This window comes from Parus major, chromosome 14 (assembly GCF_001522545.3).
Source record: "Parus major isolate Abel chromosome 14, Parus_major1.1, whole genome shotgun sequence".
In the NCBI taxonomy this organism is placed as follows: domain Eukaryota; kingdom Metazoa; phylum Chordata; class Aves; order Passeriformes; family Paridae; genus Parus; species Parus major.
Window position 1 is genome coordinate 2,503,338 of NC_031783.1, and position 20,896 is coordinate 2,524,233.

The following is a 20,896-nucleotide window of genomic DNA, read 5'->3' on the forward strand; positions in this document are numbered from 1 at the left end:
CGGGGGCCGGGCCGGGCCTGCTCCCGCCGCGCTGGGCAGCCACGGACTCAGGGAATCACGGCACGGTTTGGGCTGGAAGGGATCTTAAAAATCATCCCGTCACCTTCTACCAGACCAGGTTGCTCCAAGCCCCGTCCAGCCTGGCCTTGGACACTTCCAGGGATCCAGGGGCAGCCCCAGCTTCTCTGGGCACCCTGTGCCAGGGCCTGCCCACCCTCAGAGGGACGAGTTTCTTTCATATATGTAATCTTAATTCCCCCTTGTTCTGTCACTCCATGCCCTTGCCCAAAGTCCCTCTCCAGCTCTTTAGGAGCCCCTTTAGGTACTGGAAGGAGCTCTGAGGTCTCCCTGGAGCTGTCTCTTCCCTGTCCTGTACATGGTGCCTTCCCTACCAGGTGTCCCAGCTCACAATGCACATGATGCCCTGCTCTGGCCGATGTCCTGCCCCACACAGCGACATTCCCATGCCATGGATTCATTCTGGCTGCCCCCACCCCTGGGAGCCTGTGGAACCACGAAGGCATTTCTCTGGCTCCAATGGTCTTTGCTGCACTGCAGGGACGAAATAAAAGAGCAGTATTCTAACACAGCCACAGGTGTTTTCAGTCACTTCTCACCTGCCCCTAGGGCTCCAGAGATACTTGCCCTGAGATTTAGGTGTGCTGGATCGCATCCTGCCCTGGCAGCTCTGCCTGGGGTCACTCTGGGCTGGAGCACACAGCTCCCGCTTCCCAGGCAGGAACAGCCGTATGCCTTGCAGGCTCCTCTTCTCTCTTTCCTGTGTCACAGTGAGTGCAGGTGACAGTGGGACAGGCAGGCTGTCCCCACATCAAGGCTCAGTCTAGTGGGAGACGTTGCCACAGCACCAAGTTCAAGTTTAGACTCTAAGTGGGAAATGCTGTATGGAGCATTTGAAATACCTGCCTTGCTTGCACCTTGCAGCACAAGAATGTCTTGTGGCAGCCTTGTGCCCTCCTGTCCTCTCCACAGGCAGCGTGGGGCTGGCCTGTAGCAATTTTGGCACTTCATCCCTTGTGAGACCTGGCAGTCACAGGCCAGTCCCACCTCACATGTTCTGACCTTCGCTTTGAGCACAACCACAGAGCAAAAGGAAAAGGCAGCAGCATTTTGCCAGTGTGATGAAGCTGAAGCTGGGATCTTTGTCCTCTTTGGACATCTTTCACTTCAGTTTGGGGAAACTCCATGGGAACCACTATGGCCAGATGTGGCTGATGCTGTGGGTCCCAGAGAAACATCCCCAAGCCCTGGTCTTCTCCACACACTTCTTAGCTTCCCTTCCTTCCACGTCCCCCTGCCTGTGGGACCCAGTACCAGCAGTCAAACCTATGTTCCTCAGGTCACAGACATACTGCAGGAGATGATCACCACCACCTGCTCCCTGAAAACCACTGCTGAGGGCTCCCAGCTGGAACAAATTTCCAGGAGGTGCATGCAGCAGAGCTGGGTCATTTACTGGAGAGCTCTTTGCAGAGAGGCTGGGCTCCCCAGAGACCAGCATGAATGGCACAGGTGCATGCGATGACTGGGATGACAATTTTTCACAAATCCTTATGGAAAATGCACTGAAGCCTCCTAAAGGCTGCTCTGGCTGCAGTGACCTGCCTGGGTCCACATCACCCTCCCAGCCACAGGAGCAGCCACCCATCCCTGGTATCCCAGTGTCCTGGCCACCTCCACTGCTCTTGTCCCTCCTGCAGTGCCAGGAAGATTTTACCCTCTAAAATGTTGATGTCCCGGGCTGGGAATGTGATGACACTGGGGGTGCTGTCAAGGTTTGGAGTCTCCTGCCCCATCCTAGGGGCTGGCTGCCCAGCCTCTCCCCTCCTGGAGCAGGGCAGAAGGGCTGATTTTTCTCCTGCTCACAGTGGAAGTGTCTCAGGAGCTGTACCAGAGCTCTCTGTGAGGTGTCCGCTGGTGAAGTGCTGCAGGCTCTCAGGGGCCAGGCTCCTTTGCTGGCAATGCCCTTTGGCTCCAGCATGGCTGGGGCTCTTCTCTCTCCCCAAAATCTCAGATGCTGTTTGTTTTCAGAAGCTCTGGCTGGGAGGCCAGAGGCCTTGCAGTGCTGGCCCACAGATCTCCACACAGGCTGGGCTGACTGCTGGAGCACCATGAGGCCATAGGGACCTGTCAGCCGCGTGACAGCTCCGTGGGCACTGATACCTCTGTCATGCCAGGCCACTGTGCCACCAGACGAGTATCAGGGCCACACTCAGCCCATCTGAGTCCCCAGGCACAGCAGCCCCCTTGTCCCTCTGCCACTGACATGGATGGGGGGATGTGGTCACTGTCCTCTGGCACTCCAGTGCTGGCCATGCCCAGGGCCTGCTAGCAGTGCCAAGGGGTCTCCACTGTAAGTCCACCCAGGTTTGGGATGTTGCTTTGCTGGGTGCCTGTAAGAGCTGGTGCTTCCCAGAGCAAAGTTTTGGTGTCTGTTTTCAGCCAGCTCAGAGACCTGGAGGATGTGGCTGCTGTCTGGAGAAGGTGCTGGGTGAGATAAAGCAGTTGCAGGGTGTAGGAAGTGCCCAACTGCCTGTGGTCTGAGGAGGTACTGCCCAAAGGCCTGGGGACTGCACCCCCACATCCCACTCACCAGGAACACATTGGGGCATCTCTCAGGATGTTCTCACTAGCCATTCTCTGGGGCTCCCATAAACACACCTCCTGCCTTGCCTGGGTTCTGCAGCCACCCAGGTTCACCCAGAGGCACATGTCCTCCCCAGGGGCTGGGTTTTGTTAGGGAGGTGCTGAGCCAGCTGCAGGAGCAGTGCATGAGGCTGCAGGAAGCTGTGAGGACACCCAGGTGAGGACAGTCTCCAGGCACAGCTCAGGAGCCACTCATGCCACAGCTGGTGCCTGAACCAGGCTGGGCACAGGATTGCCCAGACTTGGCACATCCCCACTCAGAAGCAGCTCAGCAGGATTTTGCTGCTATGCCATGCTGGCAGAACTGGGGACAAACAATGGTGGGCAGCTCCGAGGAGGCTGAGGGGATGTCAGGGGATGTGAGATGGTGAAGCACCCAGGTATGAACAAGGTGCTGATGGAGCAGGGCTTGGGGGTTGTGAACAAGCACTGGCACTGGGGGGGTGGCGGGGCAGAGGTCTGCAGGGGATGGCTGTCCCCCTGTACTGTTTCTGCTTCTCCCCTTCAGCTCCTGGCACACCACAGGGACGTGCTGCATCCCCAGGTACCTACGCAGGTGCCTGTCCTGAGTGTCCCCTGGGCCACCAGCCCAGTCCTGCTGAGCACTCCCAGGGGAGCTGCTGAGGGTGTTGTGCCCCATGCAAGGCTGTTTGTCCTTGTGCATTGCAGGTGAGGAAGCCAGGCTCCTGGGGGGCTGGTGCAAAGCTCAGGTGCCCAGGCTGGCCAGGGGGCTGTGAAGTGGCACAGGGGGCTGGGGAAGGGCACCTGCAGCAAGGCTGTGCTGCCTGGCCTTGGGGAACTGGTGGAATTGGAGCCCTGGCACCCACTCATTGCAGTGAGGTAACACCACAGGCCGGAGATGCTCCCGCCTTCCCTGTGCAGTCCCTGAGCTCCTGAGGACACGTAAGGGCATCCAGAATCCGACACTTTTGGGCAATGCCACGTCCCCATCAGCTCTCTGACCAGGTCTGTGGTCTGGCACATGATTTTCCAATCCTGTGGCTCCTGGTGGCCCTGGGACAGTCACAGGTTCCCTCCTCACCACCTAGGTCTCCGTGTGGCTTCACCTGTGTTTCTCAGGCGGTTGTCTCTCTTCAAGGCTGGGGACAAATCCCTTCTCTGTGTATCTTGGGTAGCTCAGTGCTGCACCCCCACACCTCACAGACCATCCCCACTCCCAGCAGGACTCCACACTGGCCTGGATGTGCTCACCACAGCCGAGACAGAAGGTGCACAGCCCTGGCTCACTCCAGGGCCCACCAGCTTGGCACATTTCATCTCAGTGGGGCAGGACTGAAGGTGGCAGCTCCAGCCCTCCATGCAGGGAAGCTCACAAGGGCCAGCCCCAGCTCCAGCCCTTGCTCCCAGGCCTTGCCCAGGCTGTCCAAGAGGCACCCCGGGTGAAACCATCCTTCCTACATTGTTTATTTTAGCAACACAAATAAGAGACTGAAATTAATTATTGACTGGGGAGTGCAGGGGCATGGGACAGCAGCCTCCAAGGGACCTGGGGAAGAGGGGATAGAAGCCAGGTCACAGCAAAACACCCAGAACCTGTGGAGGTCACAGGGGATCCTGAGGACTCAGCACAGCCCTGCCTGCTGGGGTCTCACCACAGCTGATGTGGCAGAGCTGAGCCCTGGGTGCACCTGGCAGTCACTGCACGGCTGGAACAGGGTGTTTGGAGCAGCTGGAGATGCAGCCAGCCCTCTTGGGGTGCACTGAGCCACTGGGAGAGGGGATCCTGAAACACTCCAGGCTCAGTGTTTGCCTGTGTCCCGCCACTGCTGCAAACGAAGCAAAGACACGGGGTTCAAAGCAGAAGAGCGTGTATTGCAAGCGGCTGCGGCGCATCCGGAGAGACTTCCAGCCGCCGGGAGAAAAGAACAGAGGGGTTAAAAACGATCCCAGTCTCTAGGGTTACACTGTGTCATGCAAAACAGCCCTGGGGCAAACCCCATCCTGGGAGGTTGAGGGGAGGGTGTGCTGGCCCAGCAGGACCACCAGGGCTCAACCCCCTGCTCCCCATCTGGAGCTGGGCGAGGGGCCAGACGCCTCCCCAAGGGCCGGTGTCCCCCAGCCCTGCTCACCAGTGAGGACGGGGCACGTGGGGTGGAGGCTGTGGTGGTGCAGGAACAGCCCTCGCTCTCTCCACCCCTTACAAAAAACAAGCCTCATGGGGTGTCTGCCCCCCACCCAGTTGATCGGGGCCGAGGGATGGGGGGAAACACTCAGGCACAACCCACTCTGCCTGGTGGGGTTGCCCAGGGGACCCTGAGGAAGGGACCTCCTCTGGAAATGTCACTGGCATGCAAACTCCGGTGTCCCAAGAGAGGAGGGGGTGCTCCCTCCCCAAGAGTCTGGCAGCGTCAGGGTCCCAGGCAGAGGCACCGGTCCCACGCAGCCTCCCGCTGTCTCTGGGGAGCTCCATTCAGCTCGAGAACAAGTAAAAACTACTTCAAACCAAACCCATGCAAGGCAGCTATTTGCTCATGTGTCTCGGCGGCTGCCAGACGCCCTGGCAGCGGAGTTCCTCTCCTCTTTGGGGAGGGGGGGAGAAAAAAAATATATATATTTATACGCAGGGGTCCCCGCCGCGTCCGCTCTCCGCCGCGGCCTCATCTCTCTGCCTCCATGGTCACGTTGGCCTTCTGTTCTGCGCTGGCCTGCTGGGAGACGGCGGCGGGCCAGCCCGCGGGCTGCGCCGGCGCGGCCGGAGTCCACATGCTCTGCTGCTGCTGCCCGGGCGGCGAAGCCGTGGGCCAGGCGGGGTTGAAGGCCCCGTGCTGGGGCAGCGGCGGGGCCGGGGGCGGCGGGGAAGTCGCCATGGAGGCCACGGGGCTACTGCTGTTGAAGCTTTCGGAAGCCTTGAGGCGGGAGAACATGGTGAGGGCATCGGGGAAGTTGGGCGGCGTGGCCGGCGTGTTGGCGGGAGTGCACATCTGTGGGAAGGAGACACGGGGTCAGGGGAGCCCCCATCATCTGCCTCCCACCAGAGCATGGCACGAGACCCCTTTGCCCCCCCTGCTGTGGCACATGGAGCCCCCAGACCTTTGCTCTGCTGACTGTGCTGCCCATAAGCAGCTCTATTGAAGGGTCTGAAGGCTCATGCCGTGGTAAGAAGTCCTGGCAGAGGGCCCAGACAGGACCCCCTGTGCCCAGCCAAGTCGGGAACCCACCTGGTCTGCTCCATAACCCACTGGTGCCACCCTGAGCCTGCAGCTTTCTGGCTCTGTGGGCACAAGGCTCAGCTCCCACCCTCCAGGAGGCTGGGCATGCTCCAGCCCGGCTGGGCACTTGCTTTGCATGCTCCAAATCCCCAATTGTCCCAGAGAGTCAAACAAGGCCGCAGCAGCCAGTAAATCCTTAAGACACATCTGCCCAAGCAGATTATGGGCTGCCAGGCCATGAGAGTTAAGGGATGGAGTCTGGGGACAGCTGGAAGAGAGCAGAGGCAGGCAGCACCCACGTGTGGGTGTTTACACACCTCCAGACGCTCTGCACGCCGCACCAGAGCCCTGCTCCGGCAATGCTCCAGGAATTTGCTCGCTCCAGCGAGTGCACAAGGACCTGTGTGTGTGGCTGCTGCAGGATGGGAAGCACCATGTATCTGTGAGTGTATTTACACAGGTCACTGCTTCAGGCTCCTCCAGGCTCTCTGCCTTGCTGGGCTGGTGTGGATCACTGGCTATGCCCAACACATCCTCTCTCATATCATCCCTTTTGGAAGAGCAGCCCCAAACCATCTGCAGGGCTCTGCTGTCCCACTGCTTAGGGCAGGCTATGCCACCAGCTGCTCTCCAGGAAAACCTTCCTTGGCAGGCAACTCTAGCAGTGCCCAGCCAGACCTCCTTGTCTGCACTCCTGGAGTCGGGAAGCAGCGAGCTGGATGTGAGCACCAGCCTGAAGCACCCGCCAGCTGGTGCTCTGCCCTGGGAGAGCACTGGGGAGCTGGGAATGCACTTACCATCTGATGGTGGTGGCTGTAGGGGATGTTTGTTTCTTGGAAAAAAGCACTGAGAGCAGTCTGAAAGGAAGGAAAAAAAAAAAAAAGGGAAAGATGATGTTACTACCCACATCCAAACTGGGTACCCACCTCACCCCTGCACACTGCTAGACCCCAAAGATGGGGTGTAGTAGATGATCCCCTGGGAGGCCATGGGGGCACAGCTGCTCCCTGTCCCCAAGCAGGGACCTGTGCCTGCCATCTGCTCACACCAGGGCAGCTGGTAACCATGTGTATTTGGGACCACCATCCTTGCAAGAAGCAGCACCTGCAGAGCCCAGCAGGCGTTTCACAACTCACGATGACATAGTGTGCTGAGAAACAAAGGAAACCAAACCAAACCCCAGCAGGAGGAACCTGTTAAAGGCATGTCCTCAACAGGACATGATCATAGTCCCCATATTCCCACCAGGAGATCCCCAGGGCAGGGGCTGCAGCAGGTGCTCACCCCATATGCCAGAACATTTCCAATTCAGTTGCAGACAGAGCATGATGAGGACTGACATTGTTTTGTAGCTTCCAGTTAAAACCAGTAATAGTCTCGTGGGTAAGTCACGTGCCACAGGCATTGAGAAGACAAGAAGGGTCGCAGGTAGGGAAGGCCAGGGGAACAGGATGGTCTGGAGGGCAGACACCCAGCCCACATCTGGGGGGAGCAGAAGCAGCAGGAGGTTTGGGGATGCACAGCATTGAGCTGATCCAGGAATGGTGAAAAGTTCTTTACTCAGAGGGTGCTGAGGCCCTGGCACAGGGTGCCCAGAGAATCTGTAGCTGCCTCTGGATCCCTGGAAGTGTCCAAGGCCAGGATGGACGTGGCTCAGAGCAACCTGGGGTAGTGGAAGGTGTCCCTGCCCATGGCAGGGGTGGAACAAGATAACCTTCAAGGTCCCTTCCAACCCAAACTATTCTGTGATTCCATGATGGTGACTCCTGTTCTGCATCAGGCTTTAACAGAGTCAGGGCTAGAAAACAATGTTATGATTCAGTTGTAGATGAGACTTGATGGAAATGTAAGAGACCTGGTTTGGATTCAGTTCTGGTTGAAGGAAAAGCCCCCTTCAGGCCTCTCCCAGGGCCTTCAGGTCTCCACTCTGGGGTGCGGCTGTGTGCTACCTGATACTCTGCTCCCTTCCTGAAAGCCAGGGACTGGGGTTACCCAAGCTGCTGGGGAAAAAGAGGCAGAAAAGCCTGGAAGAAGCACAGGGAGGTTGTACCAAACCCTGCTCTACTGCAGCAGCCACAGTCCTGCCACCACACACGCTCCTGTGTCATTCCAAGGGCCAGGATGAATGACAGCAAGTCAGCTCAGCTCATTGATCCAATGGGAAAACTAGTTTTCAACAAATATCCAGGCTGGCAGGCCCTGGGGAGGCAAAGGGGTTTATGGTTACCTGGCTAAACAGCAGAAAACTCCTGGTACAGGTGGCAGCCAGAGCAATGTCTGTAAACAATGATCCAGACCTGGGTGGGGGAAGCAATTCCTGCTGCAGAGTCTGGCAGCTCCCAGACCTCAGGAGGAACGTGCAATAGCTGGGCTGGCAAGGCTCTTCCCTGCAATAGCTGCAGCACCTGAACTCTGCACCCGGCCATGCTGCGAGCTCAGAGCCCTCAGCTCTTGCAGGCAGAACCCATCGGATCCCAGGGACAGCCATGCAGCAGGAATAGGGTCTGCAGCCCTGGAGAGAGCTCTGCACAGGACAGCACATGGCTCTGAATAAGGGAATGTCCGACAGAGACAGACACGTCTGAGGCAGTGACACCCCCAGCCACACTACCCTTCGTCCTGGGCGAGGCTGGATGTCAACACCCACAGGCCCTATCGCTGACAGATCGTGATAAGAGAGGGGCAACACCAAACGGGAAACACAGGCAGAGGTGTGGGCACAGCCAGATACCATAAGCTGATTAAATCTGCTCTGTGCTCCTGTTTTCCAAATGGCTTCATATCTGGGACTGTGGCACTGGCAGACAGGGGCAGAAAAGGTCCCTGCTGTCCCCCTGAGCTGCTCACCAATCCCTGCCAGCACTGAAATGAAAGCTGCGACTGGGTAGAGGAAGCACTCTGCCAGTGCAGGCCCCTCTGCCTAGAACAGTGTCTCTTCCCCTCCATCTGCCCTTTTCCAAGCACGGCAGAAACAGCCCCTGTGCCCAGCACAAAGCCCATGACTCACAGTCACCTCCCAAGGGACCTGCAGAGCCCCAGCCTGGCAAGTGAAGACCCCATGCTCCCCTTGGTGCCACAGGGGCCAGAGACACACACGTAACCAAAGCCACTGATGCCACCTGGTCTCCAGACAGCGTCACAAGTGCCAAGGTGACTGGTGCAACAGCAAAGCCAATTAAGGCTCCTCTTCTGGAGAAGGAGCCCAAGCCCAGCTCAGCTCTGACCCTGGACCAAAGGCCCCATTGCCTGTGTCACCCTGGTGTGTGGGGAGCAGGACAGCCACACATCCATGGCCTGACTAAGCTCAGCATCTGACCAGGCCACTGTGCTCCCTCCCAGATGCAAAACCAGGAGCTTCACAGGAGATAGATCACACAGGGACTCAGCCAGGGAGCCAAGAGGCACCTGTGGTGACTCAGTCACAGGGAGGGTGGCTGGAGGTGTGAGCTCTGCCAGCACAGGGCACCCAGCAGCAGGGGAAGCCCTGGGGGCACCCTGTCCTTGAACCACCAAGGAAGGGGCTTCATGAAACAGAAATACATAAGAGGAAGTGAAATCCCGCCATGAACACAGCGAGCAAAGCCAGGCACCTGCTCCTCTTGTTCCCCACACACAACCTCTCTACACTCAATGGAGGCTCTTAGCACCAGGAAAAGGAAGGAATGGGTGGGTTTTTTTAGGAGCAGTTTCTTCTTATCCTTCCCAAACAGCCCCAAGGGCAATGAGCACATAAAGCCAAATAATATCTTTCTACAGGAGAAAGAGCCTGATCCACTGCCCAGCCCCATGTGAGACTCTGCAAACTCTGAAATGTCTGCCTGGAAACCAGGAGGTTTCCTGGGTTTCAGCTGTGGGGAGCTGCTCTCCCTGGCTTCTCCCAAAAAAGCCAAGCCCTAGAGGCTGAGTGCCAGCTTTCACCCAGAGACACTCCAAGTTGCTTTCCTGGGCCTGTAAACCTCCCCCTGGGATCAGCCATGGCACTGCTCCAGCTGCTGGAGGGCTGGGCTGGCAGTGCCATTTTGGCTGGAACCCACAGCAGCCATCCCTGGAAGCACGGAAGGGCCCCCAGAGCTGCGAGAGCTGCAAACTAAACTGGGCACAACAAGAGAAAGCCTGCCCAGGGTCCCTAGGAAACAGGAGTGGAGTCACAGTGAGTGGGAGAGTCGATCCACATCCTACCCATGAACTGCCCTGTTCCCCAGGGATAGATGGGATGAAAAAAAAATGGCTCCTTAGTATGGAGCTCAAAAAAAATGGCTCAACCCCCTGAGTATGGGACAGACTCTGATCAGCTCACACCACAGCCAAAGGTGAAGGTATCCCAAATGTTTTCCTGACCTCCCACCCTGCTCACTGTCCTGGATCACATTCCTTCCACCCTGGGTCTACCAGGTCTGGAAAGAGACACAGAGCAAACCTGCTCTGCAGCCCTCATTTCATCTTCCTACACACAGTGGCCCCTGAGCAGCCAACCTCAAAGCAACCCAAGGACAGGGAAGTGGTCCCAAAACATCAGCATCCCGAAGCTGACCGTGTTTCACAGCATCCTCCCTCTCCCTCCTGCTGGTGACAAAAACTCCAGGGGCTGTCACAGGCAGCAAGTGGGACACTTGCCCACAAAGGAAAGGTCCTGGGCAGGGCAGATGGATGCCAGGAGTGCCCTGACAGAGGCACAGAGCTGGGACAACCCAACTCCTGCTGTGTGTCACTGGGCCACTGAGCTAGCCTGGTTCCCCTGTGCAGAACACCTCTCTCCCCGTGGTGGCCTCACAGGCAGCAGCAAAATCCTCAGGTACAAACAGGCTGATCCAATTCACGCCGTGCCCCTGGAGCAGCGCTTTGACTCCAAGGAGATGCTTAATTTATGCAGCCTTCCCTCGTAATGAACTTGCCTGAACTCCCCCGATTTATACTCATTGCAGATGCAGACCAGCCAGCACACGGGTGCTGCACTGGAATAACAAAAGCCTCAGGAGTATCCTAGGAAAGAGGTGAGAGCAGGCTGGAGTGGTCGGGAGGTGATCCCTCCCCAGCGTGGCTCCCAGAAGGAGCCGTGCCCAGCGGCCATTTTGCACAGGGAATTATCTGACCGTTGCACCAAAAGTGAGTGGGAACATGGTAACGGCAGCGTTTGTTTACAGCCCGGCTTCCTCTGAGTCATGTGAGTGCCCAGCCGGCAGGAGACGGCTCTTTGGACTTGTGCAACTCGCCAAACGGTGGCAAAGTTCTGCAAAAAAGCCCTTTGAAAGACACGTTAAAACTTCTGTCATCCCTCCCCGGCTCTTTTGCGACACGCACGGAGGTGGTGGAAGAGGATTCCGCCTGTCCCAGAGGGCCACTGTCAGGCTGTGTTAGTAAACAAACGCCGCAGCACGTTACACATGCAACACATCCCACGCCAGCGGTGCTCCCGTTCACCGGGCACGGCGCTGGGCATCGCCGGCCCGCTCCTCCGCACATCCCTGCAAGCCCACCCCGCGCTCCCCGGCCACGCACGGCTCGGTTTGGGAATGGCCTGTGATGGAGCATCTGGGAATGCCGTGCCCGCACGGCGATGGACGGCGTCCGTGCCGGCTCCGTGCGGCCGCTGCTCCGCTACGGAACAACCCCGGGACAGCCCGGGCAGCATCGCCCGCTCCTCCCGGCACGGAGGAGAGGTGCTCCAGCCCCGGAGGAGGCACAGACAGAGCCTCCTGCTCCCCGGCCTGACTCAGACCTGTCCCCGCAGCACAGCACAGACACTTCAATTACCGAGGTGCCATTAGCGTCAAATCCATCAGCTCCAGCCTAGGGAGCTGCAGAAGGAAAGGAAAAATCCCATTTAGAAAGCAATTTACTGGCGACAGCCACCGCACTCCCCTTTGCTCCCTGCACTTCAGGTCCGGGCATCTCCGGAGGAGCCGAGCACGCTGAAAGGCAGCGGGGAGCTCCGCCGGCACCCCCCGCCCCACGCGCGGTGTTAACCCCTGTCAATGTCACCGAGTATCCCGCCCGCGAGAGAGAGGAAAAGGCGTCTGGAGCCAGAAAAGCTCTGACCTACAAAGTCTCCGCTCCCACGGCTGCCCGAGAACTCAAACTGCCCGGGGCAGGGCCGTGGGAAAGGCTGCGCTGGGGTTTTCCAGCCCACGGCCACGCGGGAGGGCTGGGGCGGGGGCGGGGGGAACAGGAGGAGGCTTCGGCGGATTCGGAGCCCCCGGCCCGGCCGCTGTCCGGCGCGGGGCCCCGGCACGCTGCGAACCCCTCCGTGCGCACCCCCCGCGCAACGTGGCCTCCCGATCCCCCGCCCCGCGTGGCGCCCACGCTCCCTCGGGCACCCCCGGGGGCCCGGCCCGCGCCCCGCCGCCGCCGCGCGTGTGGGCGGGCCGGGGAGCAGCGGCGCGTCCGCAGGGCCGGGCACCGATCCATGCTGCCCGAACCCCCTCCGGATGCTCCCACGCGGGGACCCGCCCGGGGCCGGTACCGGGGCGGCGGCCTCACCTCGAACTGCCAGTGGGCCGCCTGCAGCAGCTGCTTGGCCTGGTCGGCGGCACATCCGGCCGCCAGCACGAACTGGTTGATCATCACCTGGTGCTTGAGCTCGTCCATGGCCCCGGCCCCGGCCCCCGCCGCCCTCAGGGCGCCGCCAGCACGGCGGGGCCGGAGGCTCACGCCAATGTTTACCGGGCACTGACTCACGGCGCCCGCCCAGCCCCGCCCACGGCCGCCCGGGGCGGGGCGGCGCGGCCCGGCCCGCGCGGCGCCTCTGGGGCTTGTAGTTCCCGCTCACCACGCTGTCTCGCCGCCCTGCCCCCGCCCGGACCACAACTCCCAGCAGGCCCCGCTTTGTTTGCGGAGCTCTCGGCGCGCGTTGAGTGACGCGCGGGGCCGGCCAACCGCCGCCCGCGGCTTGGTAGTACCTGACCGTATATGGTCAACAACGGCGCGGCCCCCAATGGGAGGGCGGCGGGGGCGGGCCGCGCGCGGGGCGGCCCCGGGGCGGGGCCGTGCGGTCACGTGGGAGCGGGCGGTGTTTACAGTCGGCCGCGTGCGGTTTCCTGTTGACGTGAGGGAGTGGCGGGGCCGAGCCGGGCCGAGCCGAGCCGAGCCGAACCGAACAGAACAGAGCCGAGCCGCGCCACCGCCCCTCGGCATCGTAAAACTTCTGCAGGCCCTTGCCGCTACCCTCCTGCAGCCTACGGGGGTTTGGTGGAGCCGCCTTGGCTCGTCGCTGCCGTACAGCTCCGTGGCCCGAGAGGCGGTGGAGCAGCAGCCCCTTTGCCCCGCGCCCTCCATCAGCGCTACCACCCCTTCCTGGTCCCGTTTTCCCCTCAGCCGCAGCGTGTCCGTGCAGCACTGAGGCGGCTGACGGGAGCTGAAGCGAGAGGCGGCAGCGAGGGAAGGTTCTGGAAGGTGCCGGGGGGTTCCTGGCGCCGTGAAAGGCTCCTTTGAGAGCACTTAACAGCATTGCCACAGCAGATGAAAGCTGGCGGCCGGGCAGGCGCTTCAGGGCCCGGGAGAGCGCACAATGGTTGTTGCTAAGGATAAGCAGGCACGGACACGCGGTTGAGTGGCCGGGGCTAATAACACCGGGGGAAGGGAACTGCCGCTCCAGCCGCCTCCACCTTTCCTGAGCGGTGGTTCTGGGCTGTTTCCTGCAGTTTGGAGGGGTTTAGCCTGGCCTGAGTGCGTTGTTCGCCAACACCTCTGACCCTGGCTGGCATTTTGCAGGTGTTTCTGAGCCCTGAGGATTAAATGGCTGAAGCTCAGGTAGGTAATACTTGATCTGTGGGGTTTGCAGCCTCCACTGTGTGGACAGGAATTGCTCTGGTATTGTCCAAAGCTAGTCACCATTTCCCACGTGTTCTTTAGTAACCATTCTGGTGTTGCACAACCATTCAGCCTCTCCAAGCCTTGGAGAATTTCAGGGCCAAGGGGTTTTCATTTTTCTTGTTCTATATATCTCACTGCCTCAATCCAAGTGAGAGTGCAGCTGTATTTGGCAGTGGGACATATCAAGAGGTGACCGCTCATTTCTTACAAGGTCAAGACAACCCCCAGAGAAAAGTGGCACAGGGAGATTTGTAGCCACCAAGGTGTAAATACAGCTGGAAAAACAAATCTCCTGAATGATTATTTTAATCTGAAAGAGCCAGGCATATTTAGAAACCTTGGAGTTTGGTGTTTGGAAGGAGAAGGGTTGGGCCTGGCTCAGCAGGGCTTTTGGGAAGGGTTGTAAAGCTCTCTCCAGAGCAGGGCAGTGTTCAGGGAGGCAAAGTTCATGGGCTCACCACTCCTTCTGGTGAGCTGTAACTCCTTGTGTTGTCTCCAGGGCTCCTGAACCTTGTTGTTCTACACTTACCCGACAAACACAGCGAGTGGCAGTGGGAACAACTGAGAGAAAGCAATTTGCCTCACTGGGCAATAAATCCCCAAGCAGCTGGACTTTGGATGAGCTGCTCTGGTGATCGGGAGCTTTGCAGGGAAACATATTTCCTTGTTTACACAGGTGTGCTCGTAGCTGCCTCCCCAGCAGACATGTCCAAGGAGACTCCTGAAGGGCAGCTGGGGGTGGCTGGAGAAAGGTAGCAGTGGGAGGGGTGGGTGTCCTTCTGGCCCACCTGCTTCCCCTGAGCTGCAGCTCAGTGGATTCTTCCTGGGGTTCAAATGATCCTCCCTCTTTCCTGCTGCTCTTCCCCACATTGTGCTGGAGAATGGCTCCAGGATCATCTTTTCCTGAGTTGGTTTTGCAGAGCTGGAAGGCAGTGCAGGAGCTGAGGTCTCCTCACCACCCCTGTGGCTCTGCAGCCTCCTGAAGGCAGCAGCCCTGGCCCAGTTTCACCCTGGTCCTCCCCAGTTTGACCACTCTCACCCCACACCATGATGGCACTCAGGGGTCTCGGGCTTCTTTGAACCATGTGGAAGTATTTTCATCCCTGTCTCACAGAGTGCCCCCCATCTTTGTGGCTTTCGTCCCCCATGGTGCCAGCAGACCCTGGGGCTGGCAGCACCAAAATGGGAACAAACACATCTCAGGGAACCCAGAGGTGAAGGTGCAAAACCCACTCAGGTGCCACCACCAGGGTTTGCGGGGCTGTTGCTGCTTCTTGCACAATGGGCTGGGGGGACTGCTGCTCCTCCAGCCCACGGGACCCACCTGAGGAGCTGTGGGGGCTGGCAGGGTAGCCCTGCTCCCTGCCCTGGGCCTTCCACTCTCCTTCCCCATGCTGCTGGCAGTGGCCCTTAATGGGATGGAGGAGGCCGTGGTGCAATATCCTGCTTTTGTTTGTGTCAGCGCCTGCATCCCGCAGGCCGGGCAGGGGCAAAGGAGCTGCTCCCCTTCAGCTCCGCTCACTCCAGGCCCTGAGATTTGGGGCGGAGGGGCTGAGCCAGGCACTGGCACACTGCCAGTGTGCTGCTATTAGTATTAAATAGCTGCTATTGTCGCTATCTGTCACGGAGCAGAGCCCTTTGGGACGGATTCTCCAGCTAAAGCCCCTGCCCTCCCAGATGGCAAAAACCCCCACGGGCCCGACGGCTTCCTCTGAGCGCTCCGGAGAGCCGGGCGGCCCGGGAGGGACCTTCCCACTGGTGGAGGTTTTGCACGAACAAAAGACCTCCTGCCGCAGCTTCCCGGGCAGAGCCAACACCCCGCGGCTGTGGGACCTGGCTCTCCCCTGCTTAACTCACATGGCACCAAGCTCCCGGTGAGCACCACGGGCAGCTGCTCAGAGAATGTGGGTTTGGAGCAAGATGATCTTTAAGGTCCTTTTCAACCCAAACTATTCCAGGATTCCATGATTCTGTCCCAAGAAAAACCTCGGGGAACAGCTTTGGGGCAGTTGCTTCTTTGAGCTGGAGAAGAGCTCTCAGTGCTCAGGTTGTGGGAGGAAAGGGAGAGGGACTCTCATCTCCTGTCACTTCCCTTCCTTGCCTGCCTCATGGTACAAACACTGCCCTGCTTTGTCCCCAGGTTCTGGCCAGCTGACCACCAGTTCTCAGGACTGCACAGGGAGATGGACCCAGTGATCTTTGCTGTGCCCAGTCTGCTCCAGCACTGAGCCCTAAATCAGCTGCTGGCCTGCAGAGTGAGGCCTCAGGGGTTATGGATTCACCCTGCTCAGTTTGGGGCTGCTGGTGGCACAGGAGCTGTTTGCATCACCCCACTGGTGCCAGGGTACTGCCCAGAGCTTGTTCCTATGACTGTGCAGGCAGGGAGCACTGGACATGCTCTGGACCAGTGTACGTGTCACTGTGATGGTCAGCAGACTCCATCCTTGTCACTGTGATGATCAGCAGACTCCATGCCTCCCTGCCTGTGCAACTTCTGCTATGAGAAACTCTTGCATCAAGAGGCTTCTTGAGCAAGAGGCACCATCACATCCTGGGGGACACAGGCACAGTTACTGTCAAGGCACTGCCAGACAGAGCCTGGGGCTCCCCTGTGCCAGGTGCAGGGTACCCAACTCTTGTAGTTGGCCAGCAGGACTTGTTCCTCATTCCATACTTTTTCCCTGTCCTCCTTCCCAGCCCTGCTGCACAACAGGATGCAGAAGAGCAAAGTCTGCTCCTGCTCTGTCCTCACCCCCAGCACGTGTTCCCCTGCATCCTGTGCCTCTTACAGCCCCCCTGGCTGTGTTCGTGTGGCCACAACAGCTGCAAGGATAATAACTGTCCGGAAGCACGTTTTGCCTCGGGATTGTTTGCTTATTCCCGCTGGGCGTGTTTTAGTTTGTGTTTACAGCCAGCAAATTCCACCCACTGCCTGCTCACTTGCTATCACAAAATCCTCCCATGCTGGCAGGCTCTGCTCCCTGCTCCATCCCAATTCCCTGAACCCCAGCCCTCTTCCCTGCTCCTAAGGCCAATTTAAGTGATTTCACATGTGCCACCTCAGTTCCTTCATGTCTCCCAGTGATTCTCATCTCCACTGCTGGGAATTTGGGTCCTCAGTTCCTTTACAGCATATGTGCAGGATGGTACTTCCCATCACTCTTCTCTGTTCCTCGGTGCCAGAGGGGACAGGGCTCAGTCTTGGGGCACTGGTGGCTTTTTGTGCCTCTTCCTCCACTCTGTCCTCCCGACTGTTGTGTCCCACATGCGAGGCATCCCGTGGCCATTCCCTGTTCTCACATCCAAACCTCAGGCATCTCCATTTGCTTTTGTGTGTGCAATACCTGTGAGGGGAGGAACCCAGAAAGGAGAGGCTTCCCCATGGGAGGCTGATCACCTTTCCTGCTGGCTTTGAGCCTCAGCCAGTAGTAGGTCCCACCTCTGGGAACTGTCCTGGATAATTCTCCCTGGGCATCCCTGTGCAGGTTCTACCTCTCTGTGCATCTTCCCTGTGCCAGATGTGTCCCTGGGAATCCGCCCCGCACATCCTGTGCAGACATGACCTTGGGCATTCTTCCTGTGCATCCCTGTGAAGGTGTGTGTCCCTGGGCATCCATCTTCCCTGGGTGACGTCCCAAGGCCTTCTCCATCTAAGGTGTGCCCCCTGGTGATCTCCATGCCCCTCCCACGCAGAGTGCCCCATGCCCACTCCTGTTCCCATCCTTGTCCCCATCTTTGTTCCCATCCCCATTCTCACCCCCATCCCGTTCCCATCCCCGTTTCAGCCGCAGCGCCTTCTGCCGGCGGAGCTCACTCCGCGCCCCGGGGGAGGCCGTGGGGTGCCATCGCCCCCCGCCGCCCCGCCCCGCCTTTGGTAGGCGCCGCCGCGGTGGCTGCCGGGAGCTGTAGTCCCGGGGCGGGCGGACTCGCTGTCCCGGCGTGCCCCGCGCCGCCGCCGTGGGTGCGGGTCCCGGTGCCGCCGCCGCCGCTCTGCGCCCCCGGGCCGCCCGCCCTGTCCGCGGCCGCCATGGGCTCCCTGCTCAGCCGGCGCATCGCGGGCGTGGAGGACATCGACATCCAGGCCAACTCGGCCTACCGCTACCCGCCCAAGTCCGGTGAGGGCCGCGGGGACCGGGGAGGGGGACAGGCCGTGCCGGGCGCGGTACCGCCCGGACCGTGCGGGGAGGCCGGGGAAGGGGCTACGGGAATCACCGTCCAGGGCTGGCTCCGGCCCTGCCCGCGGCCCAGCCCGCCCGCGCTGGCGGAGAGGCCGTGGATGGATGTCGGTGGGCACAGCGGTGGCACAGGGCCGGCTCTGCCCGGGGGGCTCAGCGTGAGGGTGTCTCCGTGCCCTGGATCCAGGCCTCAGCTGTCCCGCTGTCCGTGCCCGCCTGGTGCCGTCACCGCCCGTGGTCCCGGGGGTCACTGAGGCCGCTCCCCACCATGGAAACGTGGCCTCGGCAAGTTGTTGGTCGCTGGCGAGTGCGACGGCTGCTGCTGGTAAAGACGGCGGAGTTCGGTGGGGACACGGAACAGAACTGGTTCTGGTTGAATGAAGGATCGCCAAATTCCCGCATGACAACCCTCTTTAACTGCTTAAAATGGCAGTGGCTCTCACCTAGCAGCTGTTGGGCTGACACAGCCTACTGGGAGGCTGTTTTCCACAGGAAATTGTTCTGAAGGCTTGGAGAGTTGTCAGTGCCACTTGTGTGCAGTTGGGATGAGCCCATGTCTCACCTTGTCTTGGGCCAGCTTTTGAGATTGACCAGGTTTAACTTGTTTAAAGAGTTTTACTTATTCTTCTCAGAAAACAAGTGATCAGGTGCTCTTTTCCCCTGCAATATCCATTTGCTTACCATTTTTTCTAGCTTTTGGTTCTGTCAGGGCTTTTCCTGGCAGGCTGAAGAATTTGCAGAGCAGCAGTTTGGGTCCCCTGGCTCTCAGATACAAAGACATTTCATTCAGAGATTCAAGTCCTGTGTGTGTCCATGACCAGCTGGCTGTGACATCTTTGGGGCTGTGTGATGGAGGGGGCCAGGACCCCTTTTTGGTTTGAAGAGGGTGCAGAATCATCTCAAATAAAGTCCTGTCATCATTACACCCTGTCTCGTTGCAGGTTGGCCTTTAGCAGTAATGGTGGTGTGGAGGCAGTGGAAGGGGAAACCTGCCTAGAAAAATCCAACAGCTGTGTTGGCTCTCTTAGAAAATGTAACCTGCTTTTTTTAGGGGGTTGGGAGCTAGATTTTGGCAACTGGGAAAGGCAAGTTTCACAGCTTGGCTGGAGCGGGATCTGCATGTGACAGCATTTTAGATGAGGAGTGGATTAATTATAACCACCATGTGCAATGAACATTAAACTTCTTTCACATTGTCATCCTGCTGTTCCTGTGCTGTTGAACTGGAAGTTAATGGTGTGTTGGGTTTTGGGCTTGTCAAGGTAACCCCATCACACACCTGAGGTTGGGTTTGTGTGTTACCATGCTCCCTGGAAGGGGATCTCTGGACCATAATGCTACCAAAGAGTGTTCCATGTGTGATGCCTCCCTAGTAGAACTGAACAGCCAGTGCTTTCGAGCAGCTGGTTAAATAAAAATATTTGTATTTCCTACAAAGGCTCTGGATGCAATTAGAGGCTTGTTAATTAATTCTCTGTGGCATTTTCTTGTGCTCTTTCTGAAAGCTGGTGTTAAGCCAGGGCTTTCTCTTCACATTCCTTGGGTTTATCTAACGACGATCCTCTTGGCTCTGGGGAGGGAGAAGAGCTGTTCAAGCTCTAGGCAGAAGAAGAGGTGGTAAACACCTCTGAGGTGGAGGTTCAAAGCCCAGAACAGTGGGGGCTGTTAAGATGGTAGCTCCCCTCCCTCCTTCAGGTGGAGCATGTTCAGGGGGACGGTGTCCTTTGTGGTCCTTCCATCTTCAGAGTGATGGTCTTGGAGATGGGAAGGTTGGTACCAAACCTGACAGTGAGGATGACTGGAAGTGAGTGGGTACGGATTAGATGTCAGGAAGCAAGCTGGAAGTAGTACAAAATGTTCTTGGGCCAAATGATTGCTAATTATTTCTATCTGGACATTGCTGCTGTGAGCCCTGACTGGAAGAAGCTGGTTTTTTGTGAGCTTTGTTGGGTGTGTGAGTGTGCTGGAGAGTGAGCCTGACACGCACTCCTGGCTCCGAGATCACCCCTGACAGGCTGGAACGAGTGGTGAGGGAGCATTACCTGAGGTCACCCATGCTGTGTGCAGCACCAAGGGCTGTTCTCCTCCTTTTCCATTCTACCTCTCCTTGTCTCTGGTTTCAACAGATCTTGACTTACTACAAATGCCTGCTCAGCTGCTGTCCATGGTTGGCATCAGTTTGAAGGATGAGGGTTTGTGTTTGATAAAGGAGCAAATACCCCCTCGCAAGGACACATTGTGCAAGGAAATTAACCCTATTTAGCCAGGTATTCTGGCTGTGATTTCAGCTGCATGTCAACCTGCCTGGGGAAAGGGACACTGTGACTGTGCCTTGTTGAGTCACAGCTGGTTGCAAAGGCAGAGGTGAATATTCACTTCTCCTTTATTGGCTTTTGATGTGGTTCTTGCTGGGTCAGTCACGTGCTCTGGGGAGGATGGAACAGATTGCTGTGGAATCCACCTTGGTCTGCATGAGCCAGTCCGCAGTGAAGCAGGTTGGTTAACAGCTTTGTTGGAAATTGCGTGCAGTTTTGTAGTCAAAAATCCTCTGAAAATGCCCTGTTTATTCCTCCAAGGCTCTGGGTGGGTGTAATTTACATATTTCCTCCTGCATCTGGGTTACTGAGGCTGCTGTAAGGTGATACTGAATTCCCTTCTCTCACCCCTCTTTGCTGGTACCTTTTAACCAAAATTTCTTGTTTTATGAAGCCCATGCTGGCATTGTGCCTGCCTGATTGGTTGGGAGGAAGGCCCTGTTGGTACAGAAGAGTGCCTCTGTGAAACAGGCTAAAAATGGGTTATTTTTTTCCCCATTTAGCAGGGAACAATTGTGATCTCTGTGGTGCTTCAGTGCTTGGAGCCATGAAAGGATCTCCCATGCCCCTATTGCTTTAGAACCAGTGAGCAGTGGCCCAGTGCTTCCCACAGCTCTGCTCCCTTTCCATGAGCTCCTCTGCAGCACGGAGCACGTGCCCTTGGGATGGCCCTTCTCCTCTGGAGTAGGCTCTTGGAACAGAATTCCCTGGAGATTTCTGTGAGGAAAAAAAGGAAGTGGGTTGCTTTTCTCTGAAGCTGAAG

General features: G+C 58.2%; 3 protein-coding genes across 8 annotated transcripts in view; 1 reads left to right on the forward strand and 2 right to left on the reverse strand.

Moving 5' to 3' along the window:
- The window catches only part of CDIP1 (cell death inducing p53 target 1), a 32,011-nt gene extending 19,593 nt beyond the window's left edge, over nt 1-12,418 (reverse strand). Inside the window, exon 1 of the mRNA XM_033517953.1 lies at nt 12,312-12,418. The gene's annotated coding sequence lies outside the window, so the exon portion shown is untranslated. The remainder of the gene's footprint in view (nt 1-12,311) is intronic.
- Nucleotides 4,476-12,607, reverse strand: UBALD1 (UBA like domain containing 1). Its single transcript, XM_015643362.2, has 3 exons — nt 12,312-12,607; nt 6,632-6,691; nt 4,476-5,606 (listed from the first exon to the last, which is right to left on the reverse strand). Exons 1-3 carry the CDS (start codon nt 12,417-12,419, stop codon nt 5,283-5,285), a joined length of 492 nt encoding a protein of 163 aa, XP_015498848.1. The 5' UTR covers nt 12,420-12,607; the 3' UTR covers nt 4,476-5,282.
- A 308-nt stretch (nt 12,608-12,915) lies between these two features.
- Nucleotides 12,916-20,896, forward strand: part of MGRN1 (mahogunin ring finger 1) — a 53,959-nt gene continuing 45,978 nt past the window's right edge. For 3 of the 6 annotated variants that reach the window (XM_033517870.1, XM_015643128.3, XM_033517869.1), the window contains exon 1: nt 17,596-17,758. In XM_033517870.1, coding sequence (XP_033373761.1) covers nt 17,671-17,758 — 88 coding nt within the window. In that variant the 5' untranslated portion in view covers nt 17,596-17,670. Of the gene's footprint in view, nt 13,581-17,595; nt 17,759-20,896 lie in introns of those variants that run through there. The other 3 variants (XM_015643123.3, XM_015643124.3, XM_033517871.1) reach the window with 2 other exon arrangements.